General features: G+C 41.5%; 1 protein-coding gene across 41 annotated transcripts in view; it reads left to right on the top strand.

Moving 5' to 3' along the window:
* Positions 1 to 14726, top strand: part of LOC119446815 (basement membrane-specific heparan sulfate proteoglycan core protein) — a 436128-nt gene that overhangs the window by 370298 nt on the left and 51104 nt on the right. For all 41 annotated transcript variants that reach the window (XM_049664395.1, XM_049664396.1, XM_049664417.1 and 38 more), the window contains 5 exons: positions 1660 to 1848; positions 10349 to 10609; positions 10893 to 11052; positions 11710 to 11810; positions 14089 to 14361. In XM_049664395.1, coding sequence (XP_049520352.1) covers positions 1660 to 1848; positions 10349 to 10609; positions 10893 to 11052; positions 11710 to 11810; positions 14089 to 14361 — 984 coding nt within the window. The remainder of the gene's footprint in view (positions 1 to 1659; positions 1849 to 10348; positions 10610 to 10892; positions 11053 to 11709; positions 11811 to 14088; positions 14362 to 14726) is intronic.

Raw genomic sequence — 14726 nt, forward strand, 5'->3', positions numbered from 1 at the left:
TTTTGATGTTCTCACAGCATGAAATAAAAGCAACAAATATGAAAGACGAAAAATGATAGCACTGTAGTCTATTGTTCATGCCTTTCTTGTCTCCAGAACTGTTTCTTTTTCTTTGTTGTGGTTTTGGTCTGAATTATAACTATAATTGATATATATTTAAATGCAATGTGTGCTGGGTGTTCTTACGAGACAAACTGCATAAAGTTGGTTTTCGGTTATAAGGAAATGTTTTCCCACAGACTCGGTGCACTTCATATCAGCTGAACTCTTAATTGAATGAGTTTATATAGTTCCTTTGTGTTAATGGCAAAAGAAGTTTTTGTGCAGCACTCAATGCACACATTACATTATCTTAGGAAGCTGGGCTCTGAGGAATCCAAGTAATGCTCATCAGAAGTAATTTTCAAGTCCTATGAATGTTCAAATAATGTATGCAATTTCTTGGCTGTTCCACCTATTTTCTAGCTGATAGAGTGCAGGCAAGCAACTTTCTTTTGCCACTACATCTGCCTGTGAGTAAACTTTTCTCAGCTGTGCCCTAATAAAAAAAGGTATCAAAACACAACAGGAACTAGAGGGAGACTTGCGAGTAGTTTGTTAGCCTGGTTGATGACCTGGCATGCTACAGCAGTTGTTGGGTGAGAACTGTACTATGCTGTGCACTCCGAGCCATCCATCTTCGCTCTAGGGAACGCAAATATACACCCCACACAGTAATATGTGTTAGAATCGTTTGAATTTTAAGTAGGTGCGTAGGCGCTTCCTTGCCCTTTGTGCATTTTGCTGACATTTGTTTCTAACATTTAAGGCATTAGTTACCAGTAGCTATACGAAGCAGTGCCACACTCCCAGGTGAACTTCTCATGCTCAGGAATTCAGGCTATACCGCTTATAGCTCTGCTTTCTGCTACTCAGGTACTCCATGGTGCACAGGTCAAGTTACCACAAATAAGTCATTTGTTACCTTCAAACTAAACAAAAGGGAAAGAACAAGAAAAAGTGAATGCAATAGTATTCGAATGCCCACCAATGACAAGTTACGTGATCCAAAGTAGCACATGCTACCTACTGCCATGACCAAGCTTGCATGGTACATAGACAGAAAGGGGTTAAATAGATACAGTGCAATATCATCTACACGTGGCAGCACCACAACCTCGGGTGAACCACTCTCAGTGTGCACGCTTCAGATGAGTTTCGAAGCGTGCACATGTGCATGCTTTGTGCATGTGAGAGACCTGAGGCCACTTGAGGGCACATGCATAAGCTATGGCAGGTACCTAAAATGCAACTTTCTAGTGCTTCTGCAAAAGAAATGCAGTGCACATTTATAAGCCAAGGCAGAGAAGCTGCAATCTTGTCAACCAAGACTAGAGAATATTTATTATAATAAGTTTTGTGGAAACAGAAAGTGATTAACTTTCTATTTCTCCTTCTCACTTTCTCCTTCTTTCTCCTTCTCAAGAATATTATGTTCCTGAAACTTTGGAGACATCAAACAGACTTAAGGTCGCAGGACATACAGACTGATGCACATTTTATTCACTACCCAGTATTTAACATAACTTTTGGAGTTCATGCCAAGTGCGTTTGGTGGAAGATGACCATAGTTGCTTTTGTGCCATTGCCTTCACATCATTTCCATTTTTTTCTTTGCAGGAACGTCTCGTCCCATCCAAATCGTTTGGTCCAAAGTCCTGCCAGATGGCAATTTGGCAGAACTTCCTTCAGACAATGGTATTTTGCACTTTGATAGAGTGCAGGCAAGTGATGCAGGTGTCTATGCTTGCCAGGGCAGAGAAGATGGTTCCGCCATTCTGGACACTCGTGTTACGCTCGCTCTTGTTGGTGAGTTATTTTTCACGTACTGCTGTGATATGTGTGCACTACATTTTTGCCATACTAAGACTCCATGATTTTAGCTGCCTAAAATGCTTTTGTCATGGTACTAATCTATCTTTTTGCTTTAAATGCTGCTCTCAGGAGTATGGTCAAAAGGCAAGTGAGTTGTTAATAATCTTTGCTCAAGAATACCTTTTAGAAAGTGATGCATTTTGCATATAGTACACTCTCTATGGCCTAACATGAGGCAATCTTGGAAATCTGCTCGTCTTACCATATGTATAGCTTAAGAAAGGTGCAGTGTTATTATAAGAAAACTGGTTTAATCAAGGGTCTTCATACTGTTCAGCTTTTAGTAAATACAGCTTAGCAGAGGTAGCCTTATGAAGACAACCACCTCTATACTTTTGTAAGCAGTAGGATAACTTTGTACGTTAATTCAGTTAAATAAAGATTGCAAGACCCATATTTGATATTTGTTTAGCAAGTTCATTTAATTCGGCTGATTTCAGTTATGCTCAGCACTGTACATTCATTTGACCAATGGAAGAACACATAACAGCTTCAAAAGTACAGTTTACCGACCGCCAAACTCGCGTCCCTCATTCTTAGAGCCAATACAGAGTTACTTAGAAGCAAACAAAAAGCACAATTGCCAGCTGCTTCTAACCGGTGGCTTCAATTTACCTGCAATTAACTGGGACACATTCGCAATAGAGTCGCGGGAACAGGCACACTGCAACTTGCTCCTTGACATCGCATTCACCCATGACCTTTCACAAGTTGTTCATTAAAGTACGCGAAAGTCAGGGGAAAGTCCATCTATCCTGGATCAGGTATTCCTTGACGGGCGCTTTGACCAGTTTGAAGTGTCAGTTGAGAAGGGTATCTCAGACTATGAAGTTGTCTTCGTTCAGATAGCACATAACGCAACAATGTCAAAACGTAAAGAGGCGATTACGTATGTTCCCAACTTTTTCGAAGCCGATGACACAAGTATCATTGACTACTTGTCATTTGCACTGGGCAATTTTGATTCTCGAGGTGACATCAATACCATGTGGGAATCGTTCAAGCATATTATTTTTCATTGTATTAGCAAATTTGTGCCACTTCGTAAAAGAAGGAAAACTAAATGGAAACCTTGGATCAACAGGGAGATCATCCAACTAAAACGTAGCATAAGCTGCCAGAGATGGAAAGTAACAAAATACCATGCAAAAATAACCGAGTTGTCTGCACAACTGCATTCTATGATTACTGAAGCCAAAAATAGATATTACAGAGAAACACTGACAGATTTCATGAGGTCATCTCCCGATAAATTTTGGCGTCACATGTTGAAAAAGGACGAGTCACACAGCATTGTAGTAGAAAACACTGTAGTTACTGATCCTGCAGTGATTGCTTCTTCTTACAACGAGTTCTCTCAGTCAGTGTTTTTTGTTCCGTCACAATCCAGTACTGAATCCATATTCTCTCCATTTCTTCGCTTGGAAGAGATTCCAGACGTTGAAGTCTCATATCAGGGAATTGTAGTTCTTCTACAGAACATTGACGTCAAAAAATCGGTTAGCCCCGATGACATACCGAACGCATTTCTGCGCATGTATGTGGAATGGGTTGTGCATTACTTAAAAATTATGTTTGACGCATCACTCGCAGAAGGCTGATTCCCTGATGACTGGCTTACGGCAAAGGTTATACCTGTGCACAAGTCTGGAGATAGATAATTGTAAATGATCGTCCAATATCGCTGACCTGTGTTTGCTGCAGGCTCCTAGAGCATGTTGTAGCCAAGTCAATTTACACGTACATCGAAAATGCGAACTCATTTTTTCCCAACCAACACGGATTCTGACAGTGCCTTTCCTCAACAACCCAGCTTCTTGAAACAATCCTTGACTTTGCCAGCACATTAAACAATAAGAAACAGATAGACTCCCTCTGTCTTGGTCTGTTGAAAGCATTCGACAGAGTGCTACATGCAGAATTGATTGTGAAACTGACCGATATGGGAATAAACGTGAAAATAGTAAAATGGATAACTGTGTATCTCCGGGGCAGAACCCAATACGTAGAAGTGGAACACAAAAAATCAAAGCCGTTGAACGTGATATCAGGTGTCCCACAGGGGCCTGTGTTAGGTCCTGTACTATTTTTAGTATATATTAATGACATTTCCTCTGCAATTGATGAAGGTATCACGGTGCGACTTTTCGCCGATGATTGCTTATTATACAAAGAAATTAATAGCATGGAAGATCAGCAATTACTCACTGATGCTCTTAGGGCTATAGAAAAATGGTGCGACTAATGCGAAATGAAAATAAATGAGAGTAAAACTGTTGTATTGCGCATAACGAATAAAATAAATCATATTTTCGATTTTAATTACACCGTGAATTCCTTAGCGCTTTCCGCAGTTGACGTGCTGAAATACTTAGGCATGCATATATCCGCGAATTTAAGCTGGTCAAACCATGTTATAAAAATATGTGAAACTGCGGTAAAGAAGCTTTGGTTTTTGTGATGGAAATTGCAGTTAGCCTTACAGTCAGTAAAACTAACAGCTTATTTAATGTACGTTCGGCCCATGCTAGAATATACCAGCATAATCTGGGACCTTTATCAGTCAGGGTTAATTGAGAGACTGGAAAGAGTTCAACGTTGAGCAGCAAGGTTTATCCTATCACGTTATTCTCGCACAGATTCTGTCACCGAAATGCTCAGTTTGCTGAACTTGCCTATAGGCTCCCTTCAATGGTCAGGCGGCGCAGCGATCGGCTCAGCCGTCAGCGCCGCCGTGTCAGTTCCGCGAAACACCGAGGCGGCCACTTCTACAAAGGCATGCTTCTGCGGCGCTCATTTGAAACAAGTCGGGCGTTCTAAACTGTGGTTTTTGAGGCAATTGAAAACATTGAGGCCCATTTTCGACCACCGACACTCGAGAAAGGACGTCAACTTTACGACAACCATGTATTTCGTTTCAAAAAAGTAAACAAGACGGACATCGCAGCAAAGTTCTTGTCACGACAAATAAAGCACGTTTACGACGTTGAACTCAAAGTAAGTTAACAAATAAATCATTTATTCTGCTTAAGTGGGCAAATACGGCCGTAGACGTTTTTCAACTTTCATTTGTAGCTTCCGTATCCTTCGAGCATGCCTTGCTCGAAGGAAGCTTTCAGGCGCGCCTGAGCGCAGTACGGACCAAGGTGAAACGGCGGTGAGGGCCTACTCGCGGGTGCTCACCGCCGCTGCTAGGTGGCGCGACATGTACAGCCACCACATTTGTCGAGGTTTTGGCGAGTTGGAAGGTAACTTGAATGATTCTTTATGGAGCTTTTTTCGCCATTGACAAAGAGCCTCGAGCATATTCTGGTGCTGGCATTCGGGCTCCAGTGTGAGAGGTCATCACCGCTGAAACATAACAGAGAGCAATCAGCTGACACTAAGCAACACCAAGACTGAACAAATGTGTGCTAGCGTGCGCGAGAGAAGTGCTATTTTGCGAATACTCGATGTGTGCTGCGGTGAACTCCAGCCTTAGTTCTGTTGTTCTAAACGCGAGAAAACGTTGGCATGAATGAGCCCGGTTTCAGCAGTCGCGTGTTGATCCAGGCGCAGAAAGGAGCTGCACGTTGGCTTATTAATGCACAACAAGAACTACAGTGCGTACAAAGGTCCAACGCGGAGCGCTTACAAAGCTAGATTTGACACATAACAACCACTGCGCATTTGTTTTGGAGCGAGACTAGCTAAACAATTAACCAAACCAATTTACAACAGCGGGAATCAGATCACGCGTGTTTATGCAGTTGTCGCTTTATTGTGCGTTTTCATGAATGCTGCCTTGTGTTTTTTTTTCTTCTTTTTCATTTTTTAATTGTGCGTTTGCGTCATAGTTCAACAGAAATTCGCAAGAGCGACTCTTACTTGACGGCCCGAACCACGACGATCCACCTTCAGCCGCCGGGTTTCTCCCCACATTCTTGAAGGGAAGCGGCACAATTTGATGCCAACATCCCCTTCGCGGTTGTGAAAATACCTAAAGCAGCAGTATATGCGCATCTTATTTTTGTTCACACTTCTCACAGAGGAGCTGCCGAGTGGTCGCGGTGAATCCACTGAAAAATCTGAAAAGGAAGCTTTCAGGCGCGCCTGAGCGCAGTACGGACCAAGGTGAAACGGCGGTGAGGGCCTACTCGCGGGTGCTCACCGCCGCTGCTAGGTGGCGCGACATGTACAGCCAAACTGCATTGCAGGGTGCCTATACTCGCTGAACGCAGGCGCATAGCTAGGTTAAAGTTCTTTTTTCTTCTCACTGAAAACACATTTAACATCAATAGTAAACAGTACTTGATAGCATGACAAGGTAGAATGCTACAGAAAAGCAAAGATAATACTTTTCAAATACCTCAAATGCACATTAATGCTTACACATTTTCCTTCTTCCCAAGAACCATTAAAGAATGTAATGAATTATCGGTGTTAACGCAAGAAAGCACCAGTGCAGAACAATTTGAGAAAAACCTAGACCTACATTAAAAGATGCACGCATCTATACGTGCTCACCGCTTTCTTTGGGTGTGTATGCGCTTGCTGTTAACATTGCATTTGTAGTCTCGTGTTAGTGATCGGAGTATGTGCAGAATATTTCGCTTATGGTACGCTTATGTTTTTTTCTCTTTATCTTTTTTGTCCGCTTATGTTCACTTATTCATGTACTGCCTTATTCATGTACTCTACTAATTGCTGAAATGCTGCAATTGACCTGATTTTTTTTTTTTACTGTGTAATGTTGGAATATTCATGTATTGTACTAATTGTTGAAGTGCTGCTTTTGACCCACCCTGTAACGGCCGACAGGCCAACGGTATGGTTAAATAAAAAAAAAAAAGGTCTCAAGCTTTGTATACTCTGGAAACATGTGCCTGCTAGGGTAGTCATGTGATTTATAGTTAATTTAGGTAGCACTACAGGATATGGAAAGAAGGTATAGCAAAGGGCCTTGAGCTTGCTGAGTGGTTTCAAGAATGGAACAATTCACGTCAGAAATTAAGAAGGTGAAGGGTCTGAAGTTGAACATTTTTATTTATTTTATTAACCCATACCTCAAGGGTCCCGGAGGGTCCTTATATAGGAGGTGGGAAAAAAACTGTAGTTTTAGGTTATCATGTTATACAATGACTCTCTATGGCTGTGGTACTATCTCTATGCTGACTCTCTATGACTTAACATGGCAATATGGATGGGAGGAGATCGCAGGGAGAGGCCTTTGTCCTGCAGTGGACATAAAATATAGGCTGATGATGATGATGATGGGTGGGCGGTCATTTCAATCTTGTGCTGTATGTAGGAAAAGAAAGCTTCTGGAAGGTATTTGGATGGGTTCGTTTGGGATATACAGCTTTTCAAGGGCTATGGCAAGATTTTTGATGGGCTGGTCTGATGACTACATTGCTTCGTGGCAAGGAGTAGAAACATTTGTGATAGAGTCACAAGTGTGCATTCATACAATTGGAGGCAAGAGGAGGAAGGTCAAGCTGAGATTTTACTGCTGATACACAGCAAATATACACCGTATGGCTGTGAGTGTTGGCATTGAAGATTTGTTTGACTATTTACTGCATAACGAGCTAATGGAAAGTGTGAAAAATCTGTATTTCTGAATTTAGTCATGAGCTGTCATTTAGAGAGAGCAGTGGTGTCTCTTTGGAGTCATTCTCAGAAATTTAGTTTCTTTATCTTAGGTCGACTGTTGTTGGTTGGGAAGATGAACTGCTCATCCAGCCTGGAGTCTGCATATGCTCTAATGTTGCTCCATTGCTCAGCGACATCTTTTTGAGTTGAACTGGCAAAAAACTGCAACACAATGTAAATGATTTGGTTTCGTTTGCTTGTAGATCTGTCAAACTACAGCCAAATGAGTCGGCACTCTTAAAATTTTTTTATGAATGTAGTCACCATTTTTTTTTCACAACAGCGGTTATGAACAACATTCACTTGCAGTCCTCCGTTAATTGCAGACCTCCGTTAATTAGACACCGATTAATTCGATTTTTGGTTAATTCGATTCCGACCGAAAGTTCCGGCTGGCGCCTATGCATTTCTGTGGGCCCAAACTTTTGTTATTTCTATCTTAAAATTGGCCATCGCTGGATAATTTGAACTTGGCCAGTCAACACGCACGCGTCTCACCCTCTATGGTGACCTCGATAGCGACCCCTTTAGTGGCAGTGTCTCTTTCGGCGGAGCTTTAGGGACACATGCCATCACCAGTCGAAAATGCCATTTTTTGGCCAGCCCGAAGAAAATTTTCGAGCAAAAACCATAGCTCACAATGTCCGATTATGTTATTTACCTAATTCTAGCTCGCGCCTTTTCTTTTTTTTTTCAGTCAAATCGGGCCGAAGATTGCCTGCACAGTGCAAATACAACACTAAAACCGCCTTCGCGGCGTTTGTATGCTTTACCGTATATCGTATTACTGCGGCGAAGCTGACTTTAGAAAACCGGCCATCATTGTGCAACACATTTTTTTTTTTAAATCGGGTGCGCGCATGGGTGTGTGTTAGATATCACTTTCTTTATGAGCAATTTCTACGTTAGTTTTTTATTTTGGATACATAGAAAGTGGGTGCGCGTTTGATTCTGGGGGTTTGTTAGACTTGCAAATAGTTTCAAATGAATTTGCAATGTGTTTTGGAATTTTAATGCATCTTATTTAATTCGATCCGCCGGATAATTCTATCAATTTTGTTGGTCCTGTCAGGGTCGAATTAATGGAAGTCGACTGTATTGTCGTTCACCCAACATCATGTATGTTGGCCTTCGTCTTGTGTCCCTGTCCCCTAGTGCTGGTTTCACATCATGGCAAACCAAGAAGCCCAATGCAATGTGCTGACACTATCACTCAGGGTCACAGACACCATTAATGCACTGCACTTCAGGCTATTCTAAGCTTATTAAAATGGCGTGGTCCTGTCTGCAGTCTTGCGTTCATACAATACAAGAAAGTCTTGTGGAAAAACTAAATTCACTGAGTGCCTCTGGAAACACACTGTATTGTAAGCACTGCTGGTGAAAAACTTATGAAATGGGTCAAGTGAGGCAACACAAATGCTAGCGTAGCGTGCGCATGCACACACACGCACACAAAAAGCACCTTTTTGGCGATTCCATATGTGCGCAAAATGTTACAAATATGCAGCCCTAAAAGAATGTCACTAATAGGTTCAATAATCACATAGTTTTTACTGTCCCTCTAAAGTAAAAAAAAAAAATTATCCTCTCGTGAGCAAAAGGACAGCTACAGAGGGTGAAAAATGAAAAATTTGGGTGTGAAATAAAACCAGTGGTGCACCGACGGGGGAGTTTCGGGGGTTGTAACCCCCCCCCCCCCCCCCATTTTGTTTAACCCCTTTTCTTTCCTTGCGCCTTTGAGTACTGCAACTAAGATGTAAGACACGCAATGGTCTGCACACTCACAAACTTGCGCAAAAAGCGCATTTTTTGACAATTTCCCGTGAAGAAATACAAATTAGTGCTGTTTAGATGGTATTGGCAAACTAAAGCAAACTGTCAATCCCCCCCCCTGGCAGAGATCCTGGGTGCACTACTGAATAAAACTAGTATGTTCCAGCAGACATGGTGTAGTTTATGTGTTCCTATTATCCTGTTGCAAATCATATATAGGCCAAAGTGGTTGCTGTACCAACACAAGTCTACAGGAGCGCCAGCACTCTCTCTCATCCTCAGTTCCATCTGGCCACACATTGGTGCCTGTCACGCACCCCTACACTAACACAGATATTCTGTCACAGCACAGTAACCAAGTATCAAGAAAAGTATTATGTCTTCCGCATTTCTAGATCAGAAGACACATGTATCAGCCAGGCATCAGTAGTTCTTTAAAAAAAAAGAATACCTTAGCAGTTCCTGTGTGCTTTAGTTCGTATGACATGCCAACTTTTGTATGATATGCCTTAATTTTATGCTGTCATTGCCTTTTGTCACATGTTCCTGCATTGGTCAATGTCGTTTGGTTTTGATAATATAGCACTTATCATTTTCTGTTGTAATAAAAAATTCAATTGAAAGTACAGAGCATGTTCTGTTCATTCCCTTTTGCTTTGTCCTCGTCCAATTGTGCTGCTTAAATCAACTACGAATCCACATCCACTCACTCACCTGTCTGTCCTTTTGTCATGTACTTTTTTAATGACAAGTGACACTTTTCAAATCCATATAGACAGGCTACCAGTGGCTTTACTTGTTAGCACACTATATTACATAACTTTGCTGTCTGCACTTTTGTAACATTCGCTTGTGCAAAATTTTTTGGCTGGATACTGTTCACCTGTTATTCATCTTGTTCATGGAGAATGAGATAAGATGCTACTGCTACTTACGTCATTTGCCATTTGTGGTTGAAGTTTTCTAAATTATCTTTGTCCTTCTTTTGTTTCTTACTTTATCCACTGTTTGTTGCTTTGAATAGCTCCGCCTCGGATCCAGCTGAACCCAACACAGCAGACAGTACGTCCAGGCCACCATGTGCGCATCCAATGCTCAGCCATTGGGGAGCCGCCCATCACATACCATTGGTCAAGGCAGGGTGGGCAGCTGCCTCCAAGCACTGTGCAGAGAGATGGCGTGCTTGAGTTCCGTGGAATCTCTGTCACAGATGCTGGTCGCTATATCTGTACAGCAGCCAATGCGGCAGGAGAAGCTGAAGGGGTCGCTGATGTTAGGGTCACAGGTTTGTGTTGTTCCACCTACTCACTGCCTGTAGCCATTTATGTAACAGAAATACAATTTAAAAAGATTAATCACACTAAATGTAATATATATATATATATAACGATACTGGTTTTTATTTAAAACCGAATGGGAGCAAGAAATTTGCTTACAACTCTACAAGTGCAAAGTTATTTCCCTTCCAGAGACCCTATTAAACAGACACTGGGAGCACTGACATGCAGTCAGCAAATAACTATTCATCGCATTTACATGCTCTTTGATAGCAAAAAATATTTTTGCAGAGGGTGTTGAAATCGGATCACTGCGAAAAGAAGAGACGGCATTTGTGGGCTCGAACATTGAACTACGCTGTCCACTGACGGGCTCCCCTGAGAGGATTGAGTGGACAAAGGACACCCATGCCTTGCCACCAAATGCTAGAGAAGTGAATGGAGAACTCTGGTAATGTGTTCTTTAACTTTACATGTTTTTTATATTGTTGACGTGATGCAAGCTCATTGACTTGACTGCGTGCATGCAGCAGTTCATCACGGCCCTGCCCAGATGGCACGGCATGCACTGTAAATCAAAACAGTATGTTGTTTATGCTGAAATAATAAGCCGGCATGTGCACTCTCTTTAAAATTGTATTTCTTTCATGGTCCTCTGGTAGTTTGTGGCAGACAATTTCATTAACTTGCCCAGCGGTAACCATCCCTTCCTTGGTGGATATTGTTGGCTGTGAGGATGGCGAATGGTTATAATGAAGTAATGGTTTGTAATTAAGTCATTTTGTCTGCCGCCACCTTCAACAGTGCTATAACAAGGTTTTGCTGCATTTTAATGTAAGCAGCAAGCAAGCTAGTGGTGTCGGCCATGGAATGTGCTCAAACTGAAGGCCAGCTGGTTTTAATGATATCAGTTCACAGCATGCCTTTTTTTTTGTAAGCATAGAGAGGATGTTTTATAAGCATTATCTCAATTAATCTTATTTCGAATATTCTGTGGTGTTTTTATAGAAATGACTGCTATTATTGCAAAAGCTGCTGGAAAGTGTGCCAATGTCCTGCATGAACTTCGTATATTATTTTCGCTGTTTAAACTTTGCTCCGATTGCAGGATTAAAGATGTGCAGCAAAGCAATGAAGGAAGATACATCTGCAATGCTATGACAGGGGACAGGTTGATCTCCAGAGACTTCGTCATCCTTCATGTCAGAGGTGAGGGGTTTTGGCCACCTCACTTGTGCATTTGCTGAGCATTCAGAGGGGTGTACGTCACGTTTAGGATGTTCCTTGCGAGGGTAAAGTTAAGGAAGCTAATAATACTTAAGATCAAATGCACCTTGATATTGTATTGTTCAACAAAAATATTTTGTTTGAAAAATTGCAAATGGCTGCATGGTACAAATGCTACAAATCCTGCAAAGGAATGAGATTTGTAGAACTTAATTTCTGCTTCATTTAATACATCTTGCACTCAATTATGGTTGTGGCAGTCACATGGCTTTATACTGAATGAGTTAGGAAGCTTTGGGAATTGAAACACATTGTACAGGCCTTTACTTTATTTTGGCCAATACCATTTCGTTTATATGGCACATGTTTAAGTGTCATGCATATTCGCATTAGGGCCACATCTTTTATTCCCTTCATTATGAACAGAAAGGACCCTGGATGCTGCTGTGACGGGGAAGATTAGTATGTGAAAGCTTTTGTACACTTTTGAAGTAAAAATCTTTTTGCTGTGGCTAGAACTTTCTGTAGCTAAGTGTTGTTCTGCTACTCGCTACACATGGTTTAGAGTGTTTGCTGCTGCTAAAGATCAGTAGTGTCGAATTCAGATGTGCAGTATTTAAAGGCATTTATACAACAACATGCATTACAGCACTTCTTGAGCTTACCATTTTCTAAAAACTAGTGTATACCCCGATGCACTTATGCTCATTGTTTAGGTTCAGGACATGCAAAATTGATTTGCCATTTTTATAACTGCACAATCATGAGCCAATAGTCCCTTAATTATACATGACGTTTGCGTTTGCCTGTGCAGTAATTGTATTACAACATCATGCAGTAACTGACTGTACTGTCTTACAGGGATATAAACAAAAGCATCAATCATCCATCACAGTCGGGACACTATTAGAATACAGACATTGGCGGTTTAATTGCGGTGGTGATATTAGTTATTAATTTGGGCAGTTTGAATTTTGCTGACGTGTTGTTTGTTGCGTGTTTAGGCATTTAATGTAGTCTCTCAGTAGCAGGGATTCCTTGAAACGATGGCAGTTATTTGCATCCTTGGATGTGTCTCTCTACTGGTTTATGAATCCATGAGGAACTGTCAGCTGCATTTACTGACAATGAGAACTTTGAAGAAAAATTAGTGCCTGCAGTGCATTTGTATCCAGCACCCCTAATTTCCAAATCAACTGCCTAATCAGAAGTAAGGCATAGCTGCTCAATCACTTCTTCATTGATGCATTGCCAGGCACTGGTGGCACAGTGAAACTGTTTTCGTTTGAATTTATTTTAGAAACATGGCTAAATTGGCAAGAAATTGTGCATGTGCTAGCTGTTTACTGCATCTACTTGTGTGAAATTCACACTTTCTTTTTTGCATTATATTTTGCACAAGACATCAGGCTGTGACTGTTGCACAGATAAAATTTTAATGAGCTTTTATGTGAAGATTTATTCCGGAAAGTTAACCTGTTTGTCTTTGAAAAATGAAGCCACCATATTCAAGCTGAGGTGGATGTTACAAAAAAAAAAAAAAAAAAGCACGACACACTGTGATATTATAGTCTATTCATGTCGGTTATGGCTTGGCATGACCAGGCACCGCTAAGAACGCTGCTATACTTTGTTGGTTTTGGTCTCGGGAAGATGGCCTGTACATCTTTTTAAGTTTACCTTTCAAAGTTGGCAATGCAGCATTACACAAGCCCATATTGTATGTTTACATGATAAAGCTTATTAAAGCATTCTGGCCACAGGATAAAGTTAAGAAGACAACATGGGCATTACATCCGTCATTCTGTTGTTTTCATTGCTGCAGCAGAGGGACATTTAACCAGCCAGTTTAACTGTGTACACATGCCTATCAGAAAACACTTTAATGTGGGAGTTGGGATCCACAATTTTGGAGTCGAGGTGTTTGCCCACATGTGTTGGCCAAGCATTTGCTGTTGTGCACACTTGGCATCATCCTCATTGATGACAGTGAAAAACACACACACACACACACACACAATGTGAGGGTGTGCAGTGGCAAACTGTCAATTCACATATCAAATTGGCCTTTGTGATACTACTGTATTGCATGGTTCAGGTCAAACTTTGCAAATTTTCATGAGCACCAGATGTTACATTTCAGCAGCAAAGGGGTCAAAGATGTTGCCGAGCTTTATAAAGATATTTTGTTATGCCGTTGCCATGGAACCTCTTCTGAATAATTGTTTTCATACCTTTTTTTTTTCTTGCTTCTCAACAGATGTTCCCAGCATCTCAGTGAGGATTCGGGCCAACAAGGAGGTTGTCCACATGGGTGATAGCCTGGACCTTCACTGTGTTGTGACAGGAGATGGCGCCGCTTCTGTTAAGTGGACCAAGCTCGCAGCTGATGATCGCTTTGCTGAAAACGTGCGAGTGCGTGGTGCTTTCCTCTCGGTGAATGGTGTTCGCCCTGAAAATGGTGGTGTCTACCGCTGCTCTATTGACAGCCCTGCGGGCACACTCAATGATGACTACGTCCTTGCCATTGAAGGTACGCGGTGGTCACATTATCGAGGGATAGTTTCTTTTTCTCATACATTTCATCTTGCAAAAGGGTTACCTCATGAATGGATTACAGTTTGAGCAGGTTTAGGTAGGATACCGCTGAACATTTTCATAATCAAATAAAGAGATGGCATAAAAACAATGTCGTGCGTAGCATATTTCTACACAACGGCACGCATTTAAGCCACTGTAAGCTTTGTCATCTTCAGATTCATTTCTACTTCTTTATGCGAGTATAAAGTTAGTTCAACTGTCAAGCACTGTAAATAGTATCGTGTCCTAAACAATGCGAAAACTTTTGACAGCTTGTACAGTCACATTGTTTGCAGGAAAAAGCTCCTAGGAATCATG

Source organism: Dermacentor silvarum, chromosome 3 (assembly GCF_013339745.2).
Source record: "Dermacentor silvarum isolate Dsil-2018 chromosome 3, BIME_Dsil_1.4, whole genome shotgun sequence".
NCBI classification, from domain to species: Eukaryota; Metazoa; Arthropoda; class Arachnida; order Ixodida; family Ixodidae; genus Dermacentor; species Dermacentor silvarum.